This window comes from Chlamydotis macqueenii, chromosome 5 (assembly GCF_036417535.1).
Source record: "Chlamydotis macqueenii isolate bChlMac1 chromosome 5, bChlMac1.mat, whole genome shotgun sequence".
Lineage (NCBI taxonomy): Eukaryota > Metazoa > Chordata > Aves > Otidiformes > Otididae > Chlamydotis > Chlamydotis macqueenii.
This window is the reverse complement of record NC_141560.1, coordinates 4185999-4199285: the sequence shown is the minus strand read 5'-3', so window position 1 is coordinate 4199285 and position 13287 is coordinate 4185999. Positions and strand designations below refer to the sequence as shown.

The 13287-nt window shown below is 46.1% G+C and overlaps 1 protein-coding gene across 2 annotated transcripts; it reads right to left on the bottom strand.

Moving 5' to 3' along the window:
* Positions 1-236: 236 nt before the first annotated feature.
* On the bottom strand, positions 237-12962 carry MAPK1IP1L (mitogen-activated protein kinase 1 interacting protein 1 like). 2 transcript variants are annotated; one of them, XM_086748635.1, is made up of 4 exons: positions 12869-12962; positions 4664-4691; positions 3415-4128; positions 237-2973 (listed from the first exon to the last, which is right to left on the bottom strand). In XM_086748635.1, the coding sequence occupies exons 2-4, from the start codon at positions 4685-4687 to the stop codon at positions 2962-2964; spliced, it is 750 nt and encodes a 249-aa protein (XP_086604761.1). In that variant the 5' UTR covers positions 4688-4691; positions 12869-12962; the 3' UTR covers positions 237-2961. The 2 variants fall into 2 exon arrangements, with proteins under 2 accessions (XP_086604761.1, XP_086604762.1); XM_086748636.1 differs by lacking the exon at positions 12869-12962 and adding an exon at positions 5298-5519.
* Between the last annotated feature and the right edge of the window lie 325 nt (positions 12963-13287).

The following is a 13287-nucleotide window of genomic DNA, read 5'->3' as shown; positions in this document are numbered from 1 at the left end:
AATACCCGAGGCTGACATGCTAAAATACGGCAATGGTCGCATCCACACTCAATCTGCCTTATGCACAGGCTGCAAAAAGCACAAAAGGAAGAGGAAAAACACTCACAGAAGTCAAGCAGTTCTCATTTTATATTCAGTCTTTGCAAATCAAGGACGTCCTCTTTTTACTAGTCATTCAAGGCAAAAGTCTACACAAGCACGTCAAAAGCAGTGATTGAAAAACAGTAAACGCGACAGTCTTGAAAATACGTTTAATGTCTAATCTTATACAAAAGTGACAGCGTTTTCAAAAAAATATCAAATCCTGTATTTATAGCTTCTCACTATCATACAGCAATATTTGTTTCATCTAAAGAAAATACAGCAGCAGGTGATAATCTATACTTTAAAGATGTGATTGCTTATATTTCATATTGTAAACAAAGGCAGGATGGCAATCTCAAAGCACAAGTCAAAATGAACTCCTCAGCAATTTTAACTCCGATGATGCAGAGAAATGTACAAATTCCATTGCAAAAGCTTCAGGCCAGAAGTTGCTCACACTTGACATAAACATGTGATAAAGTTACTACACGGTATATAGTGACAACTTGAGTTTTTACACAATAGATTAACAGGTATACCCTTTTCACTGCTAGGCAAAGAACTCTGCTCACAAAAACAAAGGGGTTATGAAACAGCTTTCATGACCTCAAGAAATACGAATATACATTGAAAAACATCCCATATATACTGAATTTTAGCCTAAATGTTCCAGTAATAAATCCTGCCTATTTCAGGAAGAACCTAGAAGTCTAGTTACTTTTACAAATCTCCTTTCCAAAAATCTTTACTCGCTGCGTTTGCTTTACCCTTTCCGACCTCTTCCCGTTCCCTGCAAAGACGTGGGGCCAGTGCAATTCCAAACTGGAGTGCTGCTGCTGCATGATCCGTTCATTTGGAATAAATGGTTTTTTTCATCACGTTGATTTATAATGTAAGGCTGCAGGTATCACAAAAGCACTTGAGCAAATGTGGTAGATGTTCTCCTACGCTTATTTTTACTCAGTCTTGCCAAGATCTAAGCCAAGTCCGCTGTTCAGGGGGGCAACTGGGGCTTGTTTATGGGCAGTGAAGATCTGCACTTTTGGTTCCTATTTCTAGGGTTACAGATGCTAGGCTTTAAGCTGAAATGTTAAGTGTTTTTGTTCAGCTCCAGTATTGTCTTCCTCAAACAAAAAAAATTACACGTACCTCTGCTATTAGCGTTCACGACATCAGATTAAAACAGCCACAGCTAAGCTGACTGCTTTCTTCTGCAAAAAAATATTGCAGGACTTTCCCATAAAGGCCAAGACTGATAACAAGCATCACCACCAGGTCACCCCATTTGTTTTTGTTTGGTTTTTTTTGGTTTTTTTTTGTTTTTTTTTTTTTTAAAGAAGTCCACCACATGCATGCAGGAAGCCACAATAAGGTACTGGAAGAGAATTAACTTGCTTTCACAGTTCCATGATACAGAGACTGCCTAATGAGCTACCGTGTTAAGCAAAATTTGTTCCTAATTCTACCTACAGAGCCTAAGTTAGGACGTCCCCCGCGGGGGATGAAACAAACTGTCCATGGTCAAAGTGTAGGCTATGAAGTACCACAAAGAGTGCCAGAACTCCTCACTGACACGTGGCAGTGCGTCTTGGTAGCGCTAAACTAACATTGCAGCAAACCCCTCGCATGCTCTTTGCACAGATACGGCAAGAATATGAAAACTTACTGCAGTGCCCCCCTCAGAGGAGGGACAGCTACACAGCAGTGCACAGGCTTCTAGACATTCAGTTACTCCCAGCTTACACTTACTCAGTGAGGTATGCAGACACCTAGCTGAGAACAGAGGACTTCTCCCCGTTCCAACACTCAGCGGAGCCCCAACGAGACCTCCTCGTTCTCAACCGTGGCAGTAAGGACGACACAAAGGATCTCTGTAGCTGACAGAACTCAACGCCGTGCCAAAAACTGTCGGGAAGGGAATTGTCAGGCTGGGGGATTTTTGATCTTTTAAGCTCAAGTTCAGTTTCCAGAGAGTCTGAAAAACTCTGCTGAGTTTACACGACCCAGCAGCAAAGTCAAATTTTAGATGACTGGAACCCAGGTTAGAAACAGGGAAGTACCTTACCTAAGTGGGAATGAGTTTCCCTTTACGTAGACCAAGCCAAACTTCCAACCACCACAGAATGAGAACTGGCAAAACGATGTCCTCATTTGCATGCATAAAACTCACATTTGTTGAATCAAAGTTAACTGCACATCCAGGTTATTTAATTTGCACACAAATGCCTGTCTGCGAACGCGAACAGTGTGCTGACAGGTCAGACCGAGTGTTTCGAAGGTGTTTCTTCTCTTCCGCAGTCCCAGATCGAGCAATTGTTTTGAGTATATACAAAATGCTGAGAAAACCTTCAAGTTCACATGCTCTGTCTCTTTAGTTTGAATTACCGTAGCACGTTCAAAAATTAGGTTTCTTGACAAAAATCTTGAAACACTTTTTTATTGACATTTTAGAATAACCTGAAAATAGACAAAATATGACTATCCATCCATCCAGTGACCAGCACAAGTCTGGCAACAAGACTTAAAGCATTCACAGAAATTTAAGAACTTTTTTTTTTTTTTTAAAGTCTTTGGGCCTGATTCTTTATAACCGTTACTTGGCAACCCCCATTTTTCCAAGGAACACTTGCCAACGTAAGAACCACAGATGTTAGTTTTATTTCTGCTCTTCGTAATTCATTTTATTAAACCAAACAATGACGCCAGCACATGAGCAAATGGTAAATTTACGCAAACTGCTCCTTCATACCTCAAATGCACATACAAGAGGCAAGTATTCTTCATAGCCCCAAACATTACTGAAACAAAAACTGTAAAAATCTCTGTAAGTAGTAGATGAAGGTGGAAAGCTACAGTATTTTGTTGCCCAGAATGTATTCAACGGTAAGGCTGCAAGAGACAACAATGCATGGTCAATACAGGCTTTTCACAAAGCAGTTAATTCAGTTACAAAATTCTTAATTTAAAACAAATTCATCATTATAATTTGTTATTTCTTCCCTACGTGCCCTAGGAGCAATCTCTCTAGATTACGGAGATTACAAAATTTTCTATTTCGAAAATTATTTCAAGGTTTCCCCCCTTCTTTGCCTTTTAGAAAAAGCTTCCCAAGTAGCGGAAGACCGACACACTCCAACTTCGTGTAATTTCACTGTTCTAGTACATTTAGTTCAGCATTTAAAAAGAAGTTGGCTATTATTCCCCTGACTACAGAAATAAGACAGGTATGCCAAAATTCCTTCCCTGCGCTAGCAGGTCTTACGCTACTGGATTTCCGTGCTTAAAAGTATAACATTTTAGAGTAATTCAAGACCAAAATTAAATACTCACATGGGGACCACCAGGCATTGATGGAGCACCAGCAGGACCAGATGGCACTTGAAAAGGATTAGGGGGCGTAGGATATAGTCCTGGAGCTGGATATGATCCTGTGGGTGGAGGAAATGGACCTGGCGGTGAAGGTCCCCATGTTCCAGGTGGGACCGTACCCCATGGTACTGTTGGCGCAGCCCCTGGAGTCTGGGTAGGAGCGGAATATGGCCCTGGGGGTGGATATGGCATGCTAGGTGCAGGATACTGCCCTCCCATTGTTGGTCCCCATGCTCCAGAGGGCATGGATCCCCATGGCCCAACAGGAGCAGGAGGTGCAGCTGGCTCTGTCGGACCACCGTAAGGTCTTGGAAGCTCTGGAAAGGGCATATTTGGTGGAGGATATTGCCCTGGCGGGACAGGACCTGGCACAGTTGGGGGTGGATATGGACCACCAGGAGGAGGGCAAGAGGGTCCAGTAGGAGGAGGAGGAAATGGAGCAGGCGGTCCAGGGGGCATTGAAGGATACATTCCTGTTGGTGGAGGTCCGAATGGCACGCTGGAAGCGGACGTATTTGGTGGCAGTCCGGCTGGCGCCGTAGGGGGAGCGCTTGGGTTGTTCCAAGGATTCGAAGCCGGCCAACCCTGCGGCGGCTGACCAGGCTGCTGACCAGGTTTTGTACTGCTCACTTTGGAGGTTTTAGCAGGCGACTGATCTGGTAAAGCATCTGCCAACTAAAAGATAAAGCATCAGTGAGAACGTAAAATGCCTACTGGACTCACTAGGTGCAGACATTCACCCGCTACGTGTACATGTTTCGGTTGCCAAAATGGGAGAAGAGGTCTTTGTTGCTGCACAGAGATGATTACATTCATTTTTGTGCAGCTTCTATCATTAAGGTAGAAGAAGCATTCTGACATGCTGCAGCTAGAAAACCAAAGATAAAAGGCGACCTACCACACATAGCAATAAGCAATTTCAGCGCAAATTCAAAAAGATTTTCACAGATTTCCATTATAGCTATTCTGACACTATTAAAGCACAACTCCTCTGTTAATATCGCAGCAGAGAACCCACAAGGCACCTAGCAGCTTCATAAGCTTAGTCCACAGATTGCTACATCGACCCAAAAGGAAAACACCACAACTGCAATACAGAGGAAATCGCCTCTCAGCTGTAAGCTCCCCTTCTTCTTGAAAAAGTTACGTCAGCTTTTAGAATGAAGTAACACAACTGGCTGATCTTCAGGAAAGAAAAACTGTTACTTACCGAAAAATCATCAGTTCCAGACATTTTGCTGAAAAGTAAGGTAAGATAAAGTGAAATTTGTTGAAAATAATAAAAGTATTTCAAGCAAGAGTTCACGAGACAAACTCTACATTTGTCTCATTCAAACCACAGCAAGTGTTGAACCGGCAGCATCTCTTAGCAGGGGCTTTGTTTTAACGACCCTGGCCCATACAGATGTACTTTCCTCTTGAGAAAGTTCTCATTAAAAGGAAATCTTCAGCCTCTACCTGTCTCATCTCAGACAGGACCAACGCATAATGTAAATGGGTCACATTACGCTAAGAAAAAAATATTTCAAATATTAATACCGAGTAGGCAGCCTACCCAGACAGTGATGCCTGTAAAGTATTCAAGGTCTTTTCTAAACTGGGAGTCAGGGAAGTTATGGCAGGCTGCTTGCAGGCGAAGTTAATGCACCTAAACCAAAACATTACTAAATCCCCATGCAGATCTCATTGTCAGAAATAAAATAACTGTTTTATTAGTTTGCTGACACTTTATCCTCCAATGACGTCAGAACATACGAAGGGTTGTGGGTGCTCTCATGTACGTTCGCTGACTCCAGCTAACGAGCCTTAACTGAACACAGACACGGCAAAGGTCTAACACGTACCTGACTTCTCACCGCTCGACGCTTACAAGAAGCATTCAAAATAGGGACCAGTGAATTATGTCCTATCTTGTCATGAAGGCAACTACTGCACTTGGAGCTTTCCAGAGCTTCACCACAATGAAGGCTGACTGGCTTTGTCAACCTTTATCAGGACTTGAGGTGAAGAACTCTTGAAAGGATGACCAAGGGCAGGTGAAATAGGTGCACGTGCCCCAGTGCAGCCAGAAAGTTCTAAGGGAGAGCATAGGAGATAGAGGGGAATGAAAGAAAAAAAAAATGCAAAATATACTACTGCCAGGTTGATCCCCATGAAAAACAATCCTTGTTTTCCCATGTTGAGGGTGAAGACCAGACTTCCAAAACAGAGACTGGTCTCAGGGATGGACGTTTGCCCAGACAGCCTCCAATAAATAGGTGTATAAGCTCCATTACACTAAAAATACACAGTGTAAATACTGCATGTATAAACCAGAGTCTTCTCCAAAGCGGTATTGTAAATTTATTACTATCTACACAATTTTCTAATCTTACGACAGAGGGGCCATCTTATGAACAAGGGGCCATTTAGCTCAGCATCCCATTTTACATTCAGCAATGACAGCAGGGAAGAACAAGAACAGGGATGGCACTCACCCCAATATTTCAGTGATTCCAAGCTCAGAGACTTCCTAATTTGTAGGCAATTACCTCAAAGAATTTATTTTCCCACAAACACATCTAGCTTCCCTGCTCGTACCTACAACATCCAGTGGCAAGGACTCCACAGGGCTGCTATTCGTTACACAAAAAGGCATCTTTTTTTTTTTCTAAACCTGGATCTTGCTAGTTACAGTTGTTGCTCCTTCACTCCTGCAGCTGAGGAAAGCAGTAAATCTATTCTTATCCTGGCCATGCCGATCATTATTCTACAGATTTTTACCATTTTCTCTTAGCTGTTCCTCCTCCAAGCTGAGCTCCAGCTTATTCACTGACCCTTGCGCAGCAGCTACTCCATACCTTTGATTATCCTCACCGCCTCTCTTTGAGGCTTTTCCAATTCTTTTGTATCTTTTGAGATGAATAACAAGAAAGAACCGCAAGGAATTGAACATGTGGAATAACCATTGATTTATACAGTTTCATAATTATGTTCTGGTTTGTCTTCTATTTCCTACTTAATACTTCTTCGTGTTTCATCTGCTTCTGGATCACTACTGAACTGACACTTCTACGGCAATATTTCATTCCTCGGTATTAGGGGTCAGCCCATCATTTTATATATGAAATTATATGCACCGCTCCACATTTATCTACTCTGAAATACAGATTTATCGACATTGAATTTTATCTGCCATTTTATTACCTAATCTTTACTTTCCTGAATGGCTTCGTATCAACAAGACACTGCTCATCTCATTTCCCAAGTTATTTACGACCACGCCGAGCAACCCCTGTGGAAACACAGTGAACTTCTCAAGTTCCACCTCATAATTTATAGAAACCTTTTAAGAAACACCTATGTCGTGGTTTTGTTAGCGAGGGGGGCCTAAGGTGGCAGCTTCTGTAGGAAACTGCTAGAAGTCGCTCCCCTTTGTTCAGCGGACTCGGCCGGGCCTAGGGCGGACCTGCTGCTGGCCAAGGCCGAGCCGATTGGTAACAGAATGTCTCATGATAACGCCTCTGCGATAACGTATTTAAGAATGGGAAAACAGAAAAAAAGAGAGAGAAGAGAAGATGTGAAGAAGCTGAGCGGGGGCAGAGGCGCAGAGGGGGAGGCGCAGGCCTCATGGGCCTTGCAGGCCTCACCCTCTGGCCTCTCGCCAGGCGGCCGACTGGGCCCAACTCGGTCCGGCCTGGCTGCAAGAAGTGGAAAGGAGATGAGAAGTGAATAAGATGTAAAAAAAGATCCTGAGAGACATCTACCAGCCTGTTGTGAGGAACGGCTGCAGATGCCAAGGTCAGTTCAGAAGGAGGGGGAGGAGTAATGCGGCTCCTGGCCAAGATTCCCCTGCAGCCTGTGGTGATGACCATGGTGGAGCAGGTTGTCCCCCTGCAGCCCATGGAGGTTCACGGAGGAGCAGAGATCCACTTGGAGCCCGTGAAGGACCCCGTACCGGGGGAGGTGGATGCCTGAAGGCGGCTGTGGCCCGTGGAGGGCCCGCTGGGACAGCTGTTCTGGAGGGACTGCACCCGTGGAAGAGATGACCCACGCTGGAGCAGTTCCACGAAGGACTGTGGCCCGTGGGAGGGACCCCACAACGGAGCAGGGGAGGAATGCAAGGAGTTCTTCTCCCAACCATGAAGCAGCGGCGTAAAACAACATGTGATGAACTGACCGCAACCCCCATTCCCTCTTCCCCCCTGTGCCGCTCGGGAGGGGAAGGTGGTAGAGATAATGTTAAGCCCGGGAAGAGGGAGGGGTGGGGGCAGGTTATCTTGTTCCCTGTCTCACTATCCTGCTGTTTGTAGTAATAAATGAATAGTTTTCCCCAAGTCGAGTCTGTTTTGCCCGTGACGGTAACTTTAAGGATTTCTCCCTGTCCTTATCTCAAACCTCGAGCCGTTTTTCCTTATATTTTCTCTCCCTGTTCTCTCGGAAGGTGGGGGGAGTGAGAGAGAGATTGCGTAGTCTGGTCCTGATCGGGGCTGAACTACGACAACCTAATAACTTAAATAAACCTTTTAAATTCATATCCACAAAGTTAGCACTCTGGTGGCAATCAGTGCCTAACTGCATGCATCTGAAGGTTTGTTAAAGCTCCAACAGCAGCAGTTCCTTCAAGGAAGTACAAATACCTGAACCTTTGTATCAGCTGAGGTACGCTCTTCAGGTCAATGACTATTTGTTTAAAGTTGAAGAACTAACTGAACTACATCAGGAAAGTGGTTTCTGCTCCCATTATTAGCAGCTCAGCCGTTCGAGAGACATTTACCAGAAAAAAAAAAGCTCATTTTTTTTCCTCAATAGATACCTCTTGTGTTAAAATAGTTCACTAGTTTTTGAAATGAACCATCAGAAGCTGGTATGTGCTTTTTAGGTGGCATTGCAGTTCAAGTTACCTATACAGACACAGAAGCTACTTAACATAACCCACAAAATACAGGAAATCAATCATTAATAGAGACAAGTACAAAAGAAATTTTTTACATAAGCGTGCATGTATTCATAAGCAAAAATAAAAACAAACAGGTTAGCAAAAAGCAACACCAAAACAGGCCGAGAGAATCATCTTTTCTTTAGGCAGATGGGGAGATGGGGTAAGACCAAGTGAAAAACAGATCTACAAGAAACTGAAAAAAAAAAAACCACAGAAGAAGTTAGAACATATGCTGCAAGGGAGAGAAGGAAGGGAGGAAACAGACCTGAAGGAGAACTCGGAAGAAAATCCTATGATCTGTCACAAAAGTGACAGAGTAGCCAATCTAAGTCGAAGCAGCGGAGGAACAGAGTTGAAACAGGCCTGCTTGCAAAATACCAACAAATATCCCCAACATATGTCAACAGTTAATTTCAAAATATTTCTGCGCCATGAAAATTAAGGAAACAATTCTGCTGCTTTTTGTGGAAAAAAAAGCAGCGTAGTTAAGCATAGCTTATAATGAGATTTAGTGGCTTTTTTATTTTGGCAAGCAGACTAGAGCAACATTTGTTGGCAACATTTGGCATAACTGAGTCAATGCCAAGCATGTCAAGGATCCTCTTGCAGACAGGATGGCCTGCTTCAGGGACATCTTTTAAACATGCACTGAATCTGGGTACTGCCACCCTCATTTAATAAAAAAAAAAAAAAAAGAAACTGAAATCGTCATCGGACACATTCAGACAACGTATGAACTAATTTGTATTTAAATCCAGAATCCATATTCCATTCAAGTAGTTCGACACTAGTATAAAGAGTTTCAATCCAAACCTTACGGAAATACCAACTATATTTGTAGGAGCATCGCCCAAGGCATCCACACGCTCACAGATTAGACTCAGAGACACGGTCAGACAGAAGACCTCCAAGTAACTCCATTTTAAAGTCCCCAAAGGCCACGTGGGGGCTCAAGATTTTAGAAAAATGTACTGAATGGTGCCTCGACTAGATTTTTAGAGCCAGTAAACAAATGGACTCTGATTTTCTCTTGAAGCTTTCCTAGAAGAGCACCGCACAAGCACTGAAACGAGCAGAGAAAAGCAGATTCATGTAACAGATGTCCATTGTGCCACATCTCAACTCCACTTCAAATCTTTCTTTCCTGGAGTTGGGGGGAAGAAAGAGCGAGTGGAAGACAGAGGTTTCAGGAGCTTAAGTAATTTGGCAGGGAGCAGAAAAACTGCAGAACCGGCAGCATTCAAATTGAAGTCCTGCTGGCATCCACTGAGCGGTAAGATAAGATTTCCTTTGTTTTCTGAAGGCCGCCGCCCCTGGAAACATCCCCTGCTCTCTCCAGAAGCACAGAGCCTGCCAGCTCCACATCGGCTGGCTGGTCAGGGCACCATTCCTCAGCCACCTCCGAGAACACGCGTGGCCAGAAGTACAAAACTAAAGGAAAGGAAAGACAGAAATGACCAATGTCTACAGAGAGAGGGGAAAAAAAAAAACCAAACAAAAACATCTAGGAGCAGAATCTCTCTCATCCTTTACCCAGGAGAGTGACGAGAGGGCATGGAGGACTTCCACTGCACCTACCCAGAAACCACATACAGGAAAATCTTCAGACCACGGACCAGGCCCTCCTGGACACCCATGAGCTGCTCCCAAAAACTAACAGCAGGTAGGTGAGACAAGCAAGCCTGCCAGGCTCCACACCACAGGCTGGACGGAGGTTGAGAAGCGCTCTGACACAGCACTGCTAGGCTGATTCTACCAACAGTGCTTCAAGACCAAGTCTTGACTTTCAAAGAGGTCTATGAAAGACCTGGGTTTGAAAGCACGGTGCTACGTGAGGCACACTAAATCCATCAGCTTCCACAATAAAACAGCTCCACAGTGGCTTTTAAGCTCTAAAATCTCTCTGATCACATCCAGTCCAACGGAAACTGATGGATGTAGCAGCATTTTTCCCCATGTTCTTGCCTTTCCTGGCTTTATCCATCTCGAGTCCTTAGGGGCCCTTGTTAGAAAGAGCTGTGCTAAACACTTTTCCTTTCTTTTACCAAAGCTATCCAAAACTAAGCATCAACTGCTTTTCTTTTTTTTTTTCCCTAAGTTGTATGACATTTTTCAAACACTTGATGTGCCAGATTTAGTTCCTGTCTCCAAGATCATCTTTCAAGCACAGAAAAACGCTTTCTAGACGCAACAGGCTCGGCTGCATCTCCACTGGGTGGCATGGCTCCATCGGCAACGAGGTTCTTTTGTCACTGTAACATGACTAATGCCTACCAGCACAACCTCGTCTACAACAAGATTTCTGCCCACATAAGTACAACTATACAGCTATACAGACAAAATGGAAGAGAGACCAAATCTCTGACAGCTTCTAAATGTTTTCTAAAATATGCAAATTTCTGCAGCTTCTACCTTCAGGCATTAAGTATCAACATTTTAGAGCAGGCCCTTCCCAATCTTGAATGCCTTCTCGGCAGCCACACGAGGTACCGTGCAATCATCTGACCCGCACGTTTATTCACTGGGAGAATGAAGACAACTGGTAAACAGACTGAAGGGAAAAAAAACAACAGTTACATCATTAGCAGCTACTTGAGGTTTGGGGAATCTGTTTGCCCCTTCCCATGTCTGTTTTGCCTGACAGAAAGGATCAAAGTCAGACTTTTAGTTTTCAGATTTTCAGGACAGATTTAATTAAGACCGACAACCAAAACATCGCATTTGCTATAAATTATCAATTACTAGAAAAGAATATTTTTTTTTTCTAAATAGAAGTCTTATCAGTTTCCAAGACCTGACAAACGCAAAGCCATAAGGAACCGTAAGCTGTTCCACTCTTCCACCCATGACAGGCCGTTCAGCTGCACGGCTGCCTCCCCACCACGACCAGCCCTAACCGCTTCACGCAGTCCCCACACCACAGGCAGCTGGTTCCAAACGCAGCGGACGTACGTCGCCAGCTGTGACACACGCCCAGCGGAGAACAGCGAGTCTCCGTCGCCAACGGTCACCCCCCGTCCACACCACCCTACCCTGTGAATTTTGCAAGAAGAAAATTAGTCCAGCAGCTCAGAGTAATTAAAACATTTATTCCACAGCTGACTCTAAACTTTCTTGCGAGCTATGGAGCGCATTCTCGTCATGTTATCCTCATTTTTAAAAGCATGCTTCATTTCTCATTCATAGCGTCAGCTTCCAATTATCAATTCTTCAGAAGTCTTTCAGAACTAGCTGTAAAAGCTATTTGAAGAGTACCTGTGTTCTCCTCCCACCAAACCTATAAACTCAGAAATCATCAGCTTAATTATTTTTATTTGTTTTGGATAAAATAAACATACTGACCCTGTGCGTGAGTGACTAACACCTTCACCGCAGGGGTTTTTTCTGCTCCTCCCCCCAATAAAAACATCAGAACTGCGCGTCATATTCCAGTTCTAGCCTCAACAGTGACAAACACAACCACACACCTTCCTGCTCCTGAACAAAAGCTCTTTTCCAGGATAACTGCTTTCTGGGATCCAACCTCAGCGCATGGCTACAGCTGGCATCATTCACATCTCGATCTGCACTGTTAAAACGTACTTGAACGAACTAAAGTTTCAAAAGTATCTGGAGTGCTTTCCGGCTTTGACATTTCCCACACATTTTTGCATCAGCCGCTGGCCTCCACAGGTCTTGGGGAGGGTAGTTGCAGGGTGTGTCCGTTTTGTTTAAAAAAAAATAAAAGCTACCTGTGCTCTTACATTGACTGACAGCACAGTCGAACAGCATCAGATTAACACTGTTTTCCACGGAATTCACCCAGAAACAAGTTCTCTCTCAGGGATGAAACCTGCCAGGTAAGCAGTTCTCTCTGTGTCCTTTGCTACCGCACAGTGTAAGCTTTCCCAGTAAGTCAGCTACCTTAAACACATTCGCGTTTGACAAGGTGAACCAACTGCTCATAAACTGCAACAAGTTGACTTGCCTGACGCTTCCTTTAGTGAAGAACCTTCGAGTTAAGCACTATGCGATCCACATTCATTTAGAGATTCACGTACCAATCCGACTGTGCAGCACACACAAGATATTTTACCCACTCAGGACGCAGCAGCTACCCCTGCTACACAGAGCAGACCGGGCTCCGCTACAAACGATCCTCCCGCGCTTTGCGGACAGCGGCAAAGCCGGTCCCCCCCCCCCCGGCAGCCGCGAGCGGCAGCAGCCGTTAGGCCGCCACCGGCACCCCCAAGCGACAGGCCAGGCCGGGGAGGGTGGCTGCCGCCGCCCACCCGAGGCCACGGACCCCTGGTATCACCCCCTCCGCAGCTCGCCGGGGCCGGGAGAGGCGGCGGCACCTCCCCGCCCGCCCCTCCCGGGGGTCCGAGGGGGGAAGCGGCAGCTGCGGGCCCGGCGCTGCCCGGGGGCGGTGTGAGGTGGAACCCCCCCCCCGCACCGGTCAGACCCTCCCTCCCTCCCTCCCGCTGGCTGAGGGGCCGGGCGAGCGGCGGGTACCTGGGCGGGAGGAGCGCGGCGCAGGCCCGGGAGCGGGAGCGGGAGCGGGAGCGGGGCGGGAGGAGCGGCCCCGCAGCACCACCGCCACCCCGACGCCCAGGCGGAAGCGGAACTACGTCACACGCCCCGCCTACACCTTTCCCCACCGCCCGGAAGGGCGCGCGCGCCTGGCCCCACCCCTACCGCCGCCGCGCGTCGCGTGGCGCCTCCTCGCGCTCCACCCCCCCCCCCCCCGCCTTTCCCCGCCCTCGCGGTCACGTGGCGCCTTCCCGCCGGACCCGGCACCGTCCCCGGCCCCCCGCCCTCCCCGGGGGCGCCGAGGGTCGGCAGCGCTGGGCCGCGTTCGTTCCCCCGCCCACCGAAGGGTGCTGTCCGGGGCCAGAGGGCGACCTGTGGCCCCTTGCCGTCTGGGTTGAGTT

Coding starts and splice junctions, on each gene's coding strand:
- MAPK1IP1L (XM_086748635.1), bottom strand. CDS start 4,687: ATGTCTGGAACTGATGATTTTTCG. Junction 4,129..4,663: donor CTGGAACTGATGATTTTTCG/GTAAGTAACAGT, acceptor TTTATCTTTTAG/TTGGCAGATGCTTTACCAGA.